This window comes from Piliocolobus tephrosceles, chromosome 21 (genome assembly GCF_002776525.5).
Source record: "Piliocolobus tephrosceles isolate RC106 chromosome 21, ASM277652v3, whole genome shotgun sequence".
Classification (NCBI taxonomy): domain Eukaryota; kingdom Metazoa; phylum Chordata; class Mammalia; order Primates; family Cercopithecidae; genus Piliocolobus; species Piliocolobus tephrosceles.
Window position 1 is genome coordinate 13,033,580 of NC_045454.1, and position 11,951 is coordinate 13,045,530.

General features: G+C 53.1%; 2 protein-coding genes across 2 annotated transcripts; both read right to left on the reverse strand.

The window, feature by feature from the left end:
- Positions 1-4,425: 4,425 nt before the first annotated feature.
- On the reverse strand, positions 4,426-8,010 carry APOC2 (apolipoprotein C2). The gene is made up of 4 exons (XM_023182519.2): positions 7,921-8,010; positions 5,487-5,554; positions 5,160-5,319; positions 4,426-4,830 (listed from the first exon to the last, which is right to left on the reverse strand). The coding sequence occupies exons 1-4, from the start codon at positions 7,959-7,961 to the stop codon at positions 4,740-4,742; spliced, it is 360 nt and encodes a 119-aa protein (XP_023038287.1). The 5' UTR covers positions 7,962-8,010; the 3' UTR covers positions 4,426-4,739.
- Positions 8,011-8,496: 486 nt separating this feature from the next.
- On the reverse strand, positions 8,497-11,698 carry APOC4 (apolipoprotein C4). The gene is made up of 3 exons (XM_023182518.3): positions 11,582-11,698; positions 9,392-9,533; positions 8,497-8,852 (listed from the first exon to the last, which is right to left on the reverse strand). The coding sequence occupies exons 1-3, from the start codon at positions 11,655-11,657 to the stop codon at positions 8,687-8,689; spliced, it is 384 nt and encodes a 127-aa protein (XP_023038286.1). The 5' UTR covers positions 11,658-11,698; the 3' UTR covers positions 8,497-8,686.
- Positions 11,699-11,951: the final 253 nt, after the last annotated feature.

The window sequence follows — 11,951 nt, forward strand, 5'->3', positions numbered from 1 at the left end:
AAAAAATAAAAAAATAAAATAAGTATGAGGCTCTCTAAGTGCAGAAGGTGAGTGACTTACCTCTCTGAGGGCTAACACAGGGCAAGAAGGAACCTCAGAAAACTTCATGCCTCAGCCGGGTGCGGTGGCTCACGCCTGTAATCCCAACACTTTGGGAGGCTGAGGCAGGCAGATCACCTGAGGTCGGGAGTTTGAGACCAGCTCGGCCAACATGGTGAAACCCCATCTCTACTAAAAATACAAAAATTAGCCGGGCATGGCGGCGGGCACCTGTAATCCCAGCTACTTGGGAGGTTGAGACAGGAGAATTGCTTGAACCCGGGAGGCAGAGGTTGCAGTGAGCCAAGATCATGCCACTGCACTCCGGCCTAGGCAACAGAGCAAGACTTTGCCTCCAAAAAAAAAAAAAGAAAACAAAAAGAAAACTTCGTGGCTCATCCCCTCTGTTACAGATAATAATGATGTTAATAACGATTTTTTGAACGTGTCGGCCCAGTCTTTAAGTCCAGGGATGAAGTGAATAGACTAAGACAGGGATTGAGGAGACTTTGTGGGATCTGAAGCTTATGTGTTTTGTGGGCCTTTTTTTTTTTTTTTTTTTTTTGAGACACTGTCTTACTCTGTCACCCAGACTGGAGTGCAGTGGTGTGATCTCAGCTTAATGCAAGCTCTGCCTGCCGGGTTCATGCCATTCTCCTGCCTCAGCCTCCTGAGTAGCTGGGACTACAGGGGCCCGCCACCAGGCCCAGCTAATTTTTTGTATTTTTAGTAGAGACGGGGTTTCACTGTGTTAGCCAGGATGGTCTTGATCTCCTGACGTTGTGATACGCCTGCCTTGGCCTTCCAAAGTTTTGGGATTACAGGCGTGAGCCACCGTGCCCAGCCTGCCCTCTTTTAAAAAGTACAAAATTGGCCAGGCATGGTGGCTCACACCTGTAATCCTAGCACTTCGGGAGGCCGAGGCTGGCGGATCACCTGAGGTCAGGAGTTTGAGAGCAGCCTGACCAACAAGGAGAAACCCCGTCTCTACTAAAAGTACAAAATTAGCTGGGCATGGTGGCACATGCCTGTAATCCCAGCTACTCGGGAGGCCGAGGCAGAAGAATCGCTTGATCCCAGGAAGCGGAGGTTGTGGTGAGCCGAGATCATGCCGTTGCACTCCCATCCTGGGCAACAAGAGGGAAACTCTGTCTCAAAAAAAAAAAAAGTACAAAATTACTTGTACAAATTTAGGTAGAGGACCATGGAAAGCCCAGGCAAGTGAGGGGCCTTTTTTTTTTTTTTTTTTTTTTTGACAGTCTTGCGCTGTCACCCCAGGTTGGAGTGCAGTAGCGCCCTCTCGGCTCACTGCAAGCTCCGCCTCCCAGTTTCACACCATTCTCCGGCCTCAGCCTCCCAAGTAGCTGGGATTACAAGCGCCGGCCACCACACCCGGCTAATTTTTTTTTTTTTTTTTTTGTTTTAGTAGAGACGGGGTTTCACTGTGTTAGCCGGGATGGTCTTGATCTCCTGACCTCACGATCTGCCCTCCTCGGCCTCCCAAAGTGCTGGGATGACAGGCATGAGCCACTGGGCCCAGCCAAGTGAGGGTCTTTGAAACTTTCACCAGTCTCACTGCAACCCCAACTGTGCTCTAGGCTGTAAATACAAACTGCCCCAATGTGCCCTCCAAGTCTCATACACTGCAAGGGCCAATGTGCTGGAGCATGATGAGGTCTCAGCTTCTCATGAAAAGTGTGATCTTGGACAGGGCTCCTGTGGAGCCAGGTTCCCTGCAGAGCCTTCCTATGCTCTGTTGAGTGACCAAATAAATTTTGCCATTCCGTCCAGGCTTGGTGGCTCATGCCTGTAATCCTAGCACTCTGGGAGGCTGAGGCAGAAGGATCGCTTGAGCCTAGGAGTTTAAGACCAGCGTTGGCTACATAGCGAGATCCTAGCTCTACTAAAAATTTAAAAAATTAGGCGGTGTGGTGGCATCCATCTGTGGTCCAGCTACTCCGAGGCTGAGGTGGGAGGGATGCTGGAGCCCAGGAGTTCGTTCGAGGTTGCAATTAGCTGTGATCACACTACTGCACTCTATCCTGGGCGACAGAGTGAGACCCTGTCTCTAAAAAAATTAAGAATCACAGTAAGTAAAAAATTCTGCCATTCCTACTGTAAGTCACAGGATAGACCCACTGTTCTCTCCACTAGGGGGCGCAAAATACTGATCAAGGGCTGTGATTTCAGGTTCTAAGGGAGAAGGGGACTGGGGATCCAATCTTCTAGGTCCTGAGGAGAAGGGATTGGGGGGTCCCAGACTCCTGAGTCCTAGGGGAAGAAGAATCTAGGGGCCTGGACTCTGGGGGCCCTGAGGGGAATGGGGTTCTGAGAAAGGAAGGAGGAGTCTGACGCCAGCACCGGTATTGGTTGGAAGCCGAACTGGTCCGGGCAGTGCTTTGGTTTGGCTCGAGTCCGTGGGAACCAAGTGGACAGAGCAGGGATTGTTACTCCAGGGTCTCCCCCTCCCCACCACCTCCTGCGCTTGGCAGCCTCCATTCTTCCCAGGCCCCGGGGACTCGGGGGCATTGCCCACAGTCCCTCTCCAGGGCCCCTGTTTTTTACTGGACTCAGCTGCCCAGCCCCAGGACCTGGGAAAACTGCCCCAAGGGTGTTGAAAGCCTGGCTGGAGGTTAATGCCAAGCAGATTAGGAGAAACACAAGCCGTGGATCTCCAGAGACCAATAGCCCCACCCATGGGACTTGGGGAGCAGGACCACCCTGGACTCCCTCAGGATACAGGAATCTCAGCCCCCAGCCCCCTTCATTCATGGTCCCAGCAGTGGCCTCCTTCTGACCATGGAGCCTCTGCTTATTTGCACCTTCTGCCTTCTGTGCTTTTTACTTGCATTTTTTTTTAAATAAGTTTTTTTTCTTTTTTTTTTTTGAGACAGAGTCTCGCTCTGCTGCCCAGGCTGGAGTGCAGTGGCCCGATCTCCGCCTCCTGGGTACAAGCAGTTCTCCTGCCTCAGCCTCCAGGTAACTGGGATTACAGGCGTGGGCTACCCTGGCTAATTTTTGTGTTTTTATTAGAGAAATTTTTGTGTTTTATTTTTGTGTTTTCACCATGTTGGCCAGGCTGCTCTTGAACTCCTGACCTCAGATGATCTGCCCACCTTGGCCAAGCAAAGCTCTGGGATTACAGGCATGACCAACCGCGCCAGCCTTAGAGGTCTGTCATCTTGGGTCCTGGCCAATGCAGCACTGACTTGGGCACCATTCTCCCCTCTGCCACGGGACCTTCATACCTGATTGCAGTGGCACATTTAAAGTGTCAGCCCAGGCCTGGTGCTGTGGTTCACACCGGTAATCCCAGCACTTTGGGAGGGCAAGGTGGGCAGATCGCTTGAGCCTGGGAATCGGAGACTAGCCTAGGCAACATGGCAAAACCCCGTCCCTACTAAAAATACAAAAAATTAGCCAGGTGTGGCAGTGGGCACCTCTTGTCGCAACTACTTGGGAGGCTGGGATGGGAGGATCTCTTGAGCCCAAGAGGTCAAGCCTACAGGAAGCCAAGATCTCACCCCTGCACTTCAGCCTGGGCGACAGAGCAAGACCTTATCTCAAAACAAAATAAATAAAATAAAAAATGTGTCAGTCCAGCAACTGTGAGGCAGGAAAATAGGGTCTGGAGGTAGGGAACATAAGGCCAATTCACTTCAGCTATAACAGGAAACATCCTCTCCCGTAGATGGTAAATGACTTTGTAACTTTTCTTCATCCTCTTCATTTACATAGGGTGTACCGGGAGTAATCAGTGGAAGGGGAATCCTCTAGGGGGAGTTTAAACTCCCAAAAATTCTGTAACAGGACTTTTGAACCCATATGCTTGGGCCCGCTCCCACACTGTGGATTGTATGTACATTTTCAATAAATCCTTTCATTTCTTCCTTGCTTTGTCTGTTTTGTTCAGTTCTTTGTTCAAGACGCCAAGAACCTGGACACCATCCACCGTTAACAACTGGAGACTGTCAGAGGCCACTGTGGGCTAGCTGTGTCTATGATTTGTCATTTTACAAATGAGAAAGCCGGATTTTGGCCTGGCGCGGTGGCTCATGCCTGTCACCCCAGTACTTGGGAGGCCGAGGCAGGTGGATCACTTGAGGTCAGAAGTTTGAGACCAGCCTAGCCACCATGGCGAAACCCTGTGTCTACTAAAAATACAAACATTAACCGTGCACAGTGGCACATGCCTGTAATCCCAGCTACTCCAGAGGCTGAGGCACAGAGAATGGCTGCAGCCTTGGAGATGGAGGGTGCAGTGAGGCGAGATTGCACCACTGCAGTCCAGCCTGGGTGACAGAGTGAAACCCAGCCTCAAAAAAAAAAAAAAAAAAAAACAGAGAGAGAGAAAGCTGGACTTCAATAAAGAGTAGTTCTAATTGCTGTTTCGATTATTTATTGTTACTATTCACTGTTCTATTCCAACAGACCCATGGGTTAGGGCTCCATACACAACAGTAGGTGCTGATTAAATGTTGGCTGGACTGAGTCAGCCCCTCCATCTTGGCCCCTGAGTCCTCAGAAAAGCAGTGCCATCCATGAGAAGCAACTTGAATTGTATTTTTTTATTGAAAAGAATTCAGGCTAGAGTTGGGAGCAGGATGCAAGAGCTACTGGGAAGGGGGAGCTCAGTCCGAACCTGGGGGATCAGGGGAGCGGGGGACTCTCCCCTTGTTCACAGATGGAGGGTCTGGCTGTTATTCCTCTCCCTTCAGCACAGAAAGAACTTGGTCAGTAAAAATGCCTGTGTAAGTGCTCATGGCTGCTGTGCTTTTGCTGTACAAGTCCCTGGGGAGAAAGCACAGAGGGTTAGAGGGAAGAGGGGCTGGGGGCCTGGACTCCTGAGTCTGAGGGAGGAGGGGCTGGGAGCCTGGACTCCTGGGTCTGAGGGAGGAGGGGCTGAGGCCTGGACTCCTGGGTCTGAGGGAGAAAGAGGGGCTGGTGGCCTGGGTCTGAGGGTGGAGGGGCTGGGGGCCTGGACTCCTGGGTCTGAGGGAGGAGGGGCTGAGGTCTGGACCCCTAGGTCTGAGGGAGGAGGGGTTGGGGCCTGAACTTCTGGGTCCTGGATGCAGTCGGTAGTATGGGCCAGACCCCGTTTCTCCAGGGGCAGGTGCTACCTGAGTTTCTCGTCTACAGCAGGCAGGTATGTCTTCTCGTACAGCTTCTGGGCGGCTGCCTTTGCTGACTCCCAGTAACTGGAGAGAGATTCCTGCACCTGGGTGAGCAAGGCCGGGCTGGGCGGCTCATCTTGCTGGGGCAGTTGGGCCCCCTGGACCTCTGCAGGGGGACAGTGTGTCAGGGGAGCCCATGGGGCTGCAGCAGGGGGAAAGGAGGCAGGAATGAGAGGAGAGGGCAGAGGCAGGGGTAAGAAGGGCCTGGGCTGGGAAGATGCTTGGCGCTCATTCCCCTCCCCACGGCCTCCCTCCCCGGAAGCTCACACTCACCGAATCCCAATACCAGGAGGACAAGACACAGAGCCAGGAGGAATCGTGTGCCCATGGTGTCGGGAGACCTGGAACATTGAGCGGGGGTCATATGGCAGGCCGACTGGAGGCGGCTGTTCCTGTGGTCACGCCCCACTCAGAAGGGGGGACTGAGATCCTGCTCTGTATGTAGTCGGTGTCCAAGTCAAGTTTCCCATGCATGGACTTGGACACAGCCCCTTTCTTGGGCCTCACTTTCCAACATCTTGTGATTCTACTCCTGATTTTGACATTTTAATTCTTTTTTTTTTTTTTTTTTTTTTTCCTTTTTTGAAACGGAATCTCACTTTGTCACCCAGGTTGGAGTATAGTGGCGTGATCTTGGCTCACCACAACCCATACCTCCCAGGTTCAAGAAATTCTCCTGCCTCAGCCTCCCCAGTAGCTGGGATTACAGGCATCCGCCACCATGCCCGGCTGCTTTTTGTTTGTGTTTTTGTTTTTCTTTTTTTGAGATGGAGTCTTGTTCTGTCACCCAGGCTGGAGTGCAGTGGTGTGTTCTCAGCTCACTGCAACCTCCGCCTCTGGGGTTCAAGCAATTCTCCTGCCTCAGCCTCCCAAGGAGCTGGGATTACAGGTGCCTGCCACCATGCCTGGCTAATTTTTTGTATTTTTAGTAGAGATGGGGTTCCACCATGCTGGCCAGGCTGGTCTCGAACTCCTGGCCTCATGATCCACCTGCCTCGGCCTCCCAAAGTGCTGGGATTACAGGCGTGAGCCACTGTGCCCACCTAAGTTTTTGTATTTTTAGTAGAGATGGGGTTTCACTATGTTGTCCAGGCGGGTCTTGAACTCCTAACCTCAAGTGATTTGCCTGCCTTGGCCTCCCCAAGTGCTGGGATTACAGGCGTGAACCACCATGCCTGGCTGCTAATTTTTATTCTTTTGTAGAGATGGGGGACTTGCTTTGTTGCCCAGGCTGGTCTGGAATTCCTGGGCTCAAGCGATTCTCCCATCTCGGCCTCCCCAAGGTGCTGGGAGTACAGGCGTGAGCCACTGAGCCCAGCCTAGAAGGCTTTCTTGAGCACCTAAACAGTTCTGGGCCCAGCAGGAACACAGCAAAGCCCCTGCCCTTTGCTAAGCCTGAGTCAGTGCAGGGAGGTACTCTGCAGACACCATTAAGGACCCACACTAGATCAAAGGCCCTAAGTCAGACCTCATGTCCCTGCATCTGCTCATTGAGTTCTCACCCACCCTATGAGGGAGGCACTTTTGGTTACGAAGAACATGTACAGGGCACAATATCATCACCCACACGTAGGAGATGAGGAAGCTACATCAGAAAGAGGTTGAGATCTGATCCCTGGAGAAAGAACAGCTCAAGCAAATGGTCTACAATTATTATTATTTTTTTTTTGAGACAGGGTCTTGCTCTGTTGCCCAGGCTGGAGTTCAATGGCACAATTTTGGCTCACTGCAACCTCTGTCTCCCGGGTTCAAGTGATTCTCCTGCCTCAGCCTCCTGAGTAACTGGGAATACAAGCATGCACCACCACGCCTGTCTAATTTTTGTATTTTTAGTAGAGACGGGGTTTCACCATGTTGGCCAGGCTGGTCTCCAACTCCTGATATCAAGTGATCCATCCACCTCAGCCTCCCAAAGCGTTTGGATTACAGGTGTAAGCCACTGCGCCCAGCCTACAATTCTTTTTTAGATTTTTAAATTCTTTCATTCTTTTTTTTCCCTCAAGACTGAGTCTTGCTCTGTCACCCAGGCTGGAGTGCAGTGGCATGATCTGGGCTCACTGCAACCTCCGCCTCCCGGGTTCAAGCAATTCTCCTGCCTCAGCCTCCGGAGTAGCTGGGATTACAGGCATGCGCCACCACACCCGGCTAATTTTTGTATTTTTAGTAGAGATGGGGTTTCACCATGCTGGTAAGGCTGGTCTTAAACTCCTGACCTCAGGTGATCCACCCGCCTCGGCCTCCCAAAGTGCTGGGATTACAGGCGTGAGACAATGTGCCTAGCCCTTTTTCTTTTTCTTTTTTAGAAATGGGGTTTCTCTGTCACCCAGGCTGGAACACAGTGGCAAGATCATAGCTCACTGCAGCCTCAAACTCCTGGGCTCAAGTGATCCTCCCCTCCTCAGCCACCCCAACTCTAAGCAGAGGCTCAAATAGTCTACATTTCTAAATTCTGTGATTTACGGAGTGTGGTGGTGCACCTATAGTCCCAGTTACTGCGGAGGCTGAGGCAGGATTGCTTGAGCCTAGGAGTTTGAGTCTAGCCTGGGCAATATAGCAAGACTTCATCACACTCACACACACACACACACACAGTCACGGTTCCAACACGGGCTTCTAACATTGTGCCTCTTACAATTCCTACTTTATCGATCTTTGCCCTCTCCCTGCTGACGCCCCCCTGCTCCCGCACCCTGGGCCCCTCTCTTACCAGACTCTGGCAGGCTGTCCTCTCCAGCTCCAGACAGGCATAGAGAGGCTTTATAGCGTTTGAGACCCACTTCCGCTCCACAGCCACCACCCCCATCCTTTGTCTAGGCCAAAGTCCTGGCCAACAGAACCACCGAGGGGGTGGATGGGGACAGGTCAATGACGTCCCCCAAGGTCACACCACAGGGAACCTTCACTCAAGTGACAGGGAACCCTCACTCTGAGAATTTGCCTCTGACAGAGGTGGCTTGGGGGCTGTGGAGGGGTTGGAGGTGCTGGGTGCCCACTGGGAATGGAGTCAGAGCTTGTGGGAGACAAGGGCGAAGTTCTCAATGAGGGCCATCATGGGGACCTGCTGACTCCACCTGCACTCCTGCCCTCACCCTCCTGAAACTGGTGCGTCTCAAAGTCCCCCATTCTCCGCAAACCCACAATAGGGTGTTATCCCTTGATACCCTTCCCTATCCCCCAACTCTCCCTTCCCCATCAGGTTTCACCTCTTCTACTCATTAATTCCTGGGAGGGGGTGGGGTGGGTTTTCTTCCGGTCACACTGGGGAAGGATCCAGACAGGGACACAGGTGAGACTTTATTTATTGGAGAAGTATGAACTTTTTTTGTTTCTTTTTGTTTCCCACCCAAGGGGTCTTGCTGTGTTGCCCAGGCTGGTCTCAGACTCCTGGGCTCAAGCCATCCTTCCGCCTCAGCCTCCTGAGTCGCTGGGACTACAGGCACCCGCCACAACCACACCTGGCTTTTATGAATATTTTAACCCTGGTCCTTGTCCCCACAGACAATCCTGGGGCACAGGCTGTGGGTCTTGTTCAAGAGGCTGTCTTTGGATTTGAGGAGCCAGGCCTTGGTGCGCGGACCCAGGTCGCTGAGGTGGTCGTCATAGTACGTCTGCATGAAGCCCCGGAAGGTGCTGGGGCTCCTGCGGGAGAGAGGACATCACAGTGGAGGCCCCAGCTCTCCCCGGGTGTTCTCTGCCCCATTTATCTGCTCCTTTCTCTGACCCAGTTCCTGCTCTCAGCTCTAACCCTCTGCTCCTCCCAAACCTAGGGGTCACAGCCCCACTCCTGCCCTTTCCTCCTCCCTGAAACCCAGGGGTTCTGGCCCCAGCCCCTCCTCCCTCAGACCCATGAGTCCAGGCCCCCAGCCCCTCCTCCCTCAGACCCAGGAATCCAGGCCCCAGCCCCTCCTCCCTCAGACCCAGGAGTCCAGGCCCCCATCCCTCCTCCCTCAGACCCAGGAGTCCAGGCCCCCAGCCCCTTCTTCTCCCTCAGACCCAGGAGTCCAGGCCCCAGCCTTCCTTCCTCAGACCCAGGAGCCCAGGCCCCCAGCCCCTCCTCCCTCAGACCCATGAGTCCAGGCCCCAGCCTTCCTCCCTCAGACCCAAAGATACAGGGCCCCAGCCCCTCCTCCCTCAGACCCAGGAGTCCCCTCCTGCCACCCAGCCCAGCACACACTCACCAGAACCACTGCCACCTGTCTCTGGTCCTGTTCACCACTGGCTCCAGCAGCTCCTTCATCCTGCCCATCACCAGGCTCCAGTGACTCATCTTTAGCTTCGGTGGGGGGCTGGGGGTTCCTTCATGGGCTTCTGACTGGCATGCTAGGTGGAACCAGAGGGCAACTTGGGCGGGCTGGGACCCTACAATCTCCCCTTCTCCCTTTCCCGCCATGCTCATCCTGTGTCACTCCTGGTGGCCGGGGGCAGCCCCCTGCCAGTCCTCTTGCCTCCTGCCTTTACCCGTATATGTCCCCTGACTGCTTACCCCTCTTCAACCATCAGTCATCTCTCTCTCCCTTTTTTTTTGAGACAGAGTCAGTCTCTTGCTCTGTTGCCCAGGGTGGAGTGCAGTGGCTTGATCGTGTCTCATTGCAACCTCCACCTCCTGGATTCAAGCAATTCTCCTGCCTCAGCCTCCTGAGTAGCTGGGATTATAGGCATGTGCCACCATGCCCGGCTAATTTTTGTATTTTAAGTAGAGATGGGGTTTCACCATGTTGGGGCCTTGAACTCCTAACCTCAAGTGATCCACCCACCTCGGCCTCCCCAAATGCTGGGATTACAGATGTGAGCCACCCCGTCCGCCTGGGCCATCTCTTCACCTTGTGTCAGTAGTCCCTCCTGTCACCTTGTCTGCCTATGGTTTCCCTCTAATGGCCTCTCTAATTGCCATCCTCTGATGCCTCCCTTCACCGCCTGATTTTGCTGCCCAGGAACTACCCCTTTCTCCCTTAGTTTTCCTGTGACCCCCACCCTGTCTAAGCTACCTCTATGGACAGTGGAGAGAAAGCAGAAGGTAACTTTCTGCCCCCAGGGGCAGACATTGGCTTAGCCTTGCTGTCAGTTCCTCTTTCCAGGCCAGACCTTCTACCCACGCGTCTGGACAAAGCCTCGCCTACAGAGACCAACCGTCACGCGGGGGCCACATGTGGCCGGCTGTGTGCCTTGGCTGGTGACTTATCCTCTCTTCCCATGACTCAGTTTCCCCTTCTGTAGAATGGGATAATAGTACCTACCGCAGGGTTATTGTGAGAATTAAGAGTTAATACATACGATGCACATAGAATGGTGCCTTGCACATTGTAGGTGCTATATACGTGTTAAATTTTTTTTTTTTTTTGAGACGGAGTCTCGCTCTGTTGCCCAGGCTGGAGTGCAGTGACGCGATCTCGGCTCACTGCAAGCTCTGCCTCCCGGGTTCAAGTGATTCTCTGGCCTCAGCCTCCCGAGTAGCTGGGACTACAGGTGTGTGCCACTATGTGTGGCTAATTTTTTGTATTTTCAGTAGAGACAGGTTTTTACCTGTTAGCCAGGATGGTCTCAATCTCCTGACCTTGTGATCTGCCCGCCTCGGCCTCCCAAAGTGCTGGGGTTACAGGCATGAGCCAACGTGCCCGGCCCTGTGTGAAAAATTTAAATTTCTACTGGATGACACTGATCTAGAATATGATCCCATTTTAAAATAAAGTACATCGCCGGGCATGGTGGCTCATGCCTGTAATCCTAGCACTTTGGGAGGCCAAGGTGGGCGGATCACCTGAAGTCAGGAGTTCAAGACCAGCCTGGGCAACATGGCAAAACCCTGTCTCTACCAAAAATATAAAAAATTAACCAGGCGTGGTGGCGTGAGTCTGTAGTCCCAAATACTCTGAAGGCTGAGGCAGGAGAATCGCTTGAACCAGGGAGGCGGATGATGCAGTGAGCTGAGATCGCACCACTGCACTGTCACGCACTGGGTGACAGAGACTCCGTCTCAAAAAAAAAAAAAAAAATTAAATGCATATGCAAAACACAGACATACACACCAGCACACACTCACAGACCCCCTCACATGTGTCCACACACTCAAATATTTTGCACACATGTACCCCACAGAGAGACAGGTGTACACAAATATACACACGCACACAGACATGCACTTTTACCATGACTGCGTACTCCCAGTTCCACGCATGCACACACATGCACAGATGATCCCAGTTTGTACCAATGTTATATTCACACTTTACTCTCAACCACTGACACACACACTCCCCGACATGCACACGCTCCGTACTCACGTCTCACGTGGCTACAGAGCCACAGGACACACAGCCACACTCACACCCACCAGGTGTGGGCCCCACATCCCTCCACCCTCTTCTTCTCACCCCCAATGCAGGCCAGGACCAGCACACAGAGGCACAGGGCAGGCAGGTCCTGGAGCCTGTTTCTGAGGAGGGACATTTCTGGGGTTTCCGTGCCTCTGTCCCTCTGTGCTCAACTCTGTGGGCCGGGGGAGGGGAGGCTGCACACAGCAGGGCCCTCCTCCGGCCACCTCCCCACTTGGCAGAGACTTCAGAGAGCCGGGCCCAGGTGACAGTGGCAATCAGAGACCATGCCTCTGTGGGCCTCCCTCCTTCCCACCCTCCCACACTGTGCCCTGAGAGAAGACAGAGGCTCTTGAGCCTCCTGCACTGAAGCAGGTTCAAATCCTGTCTCCACCTCCCATGACAGCCTCATTTGCTGGCCTCAGTTTCC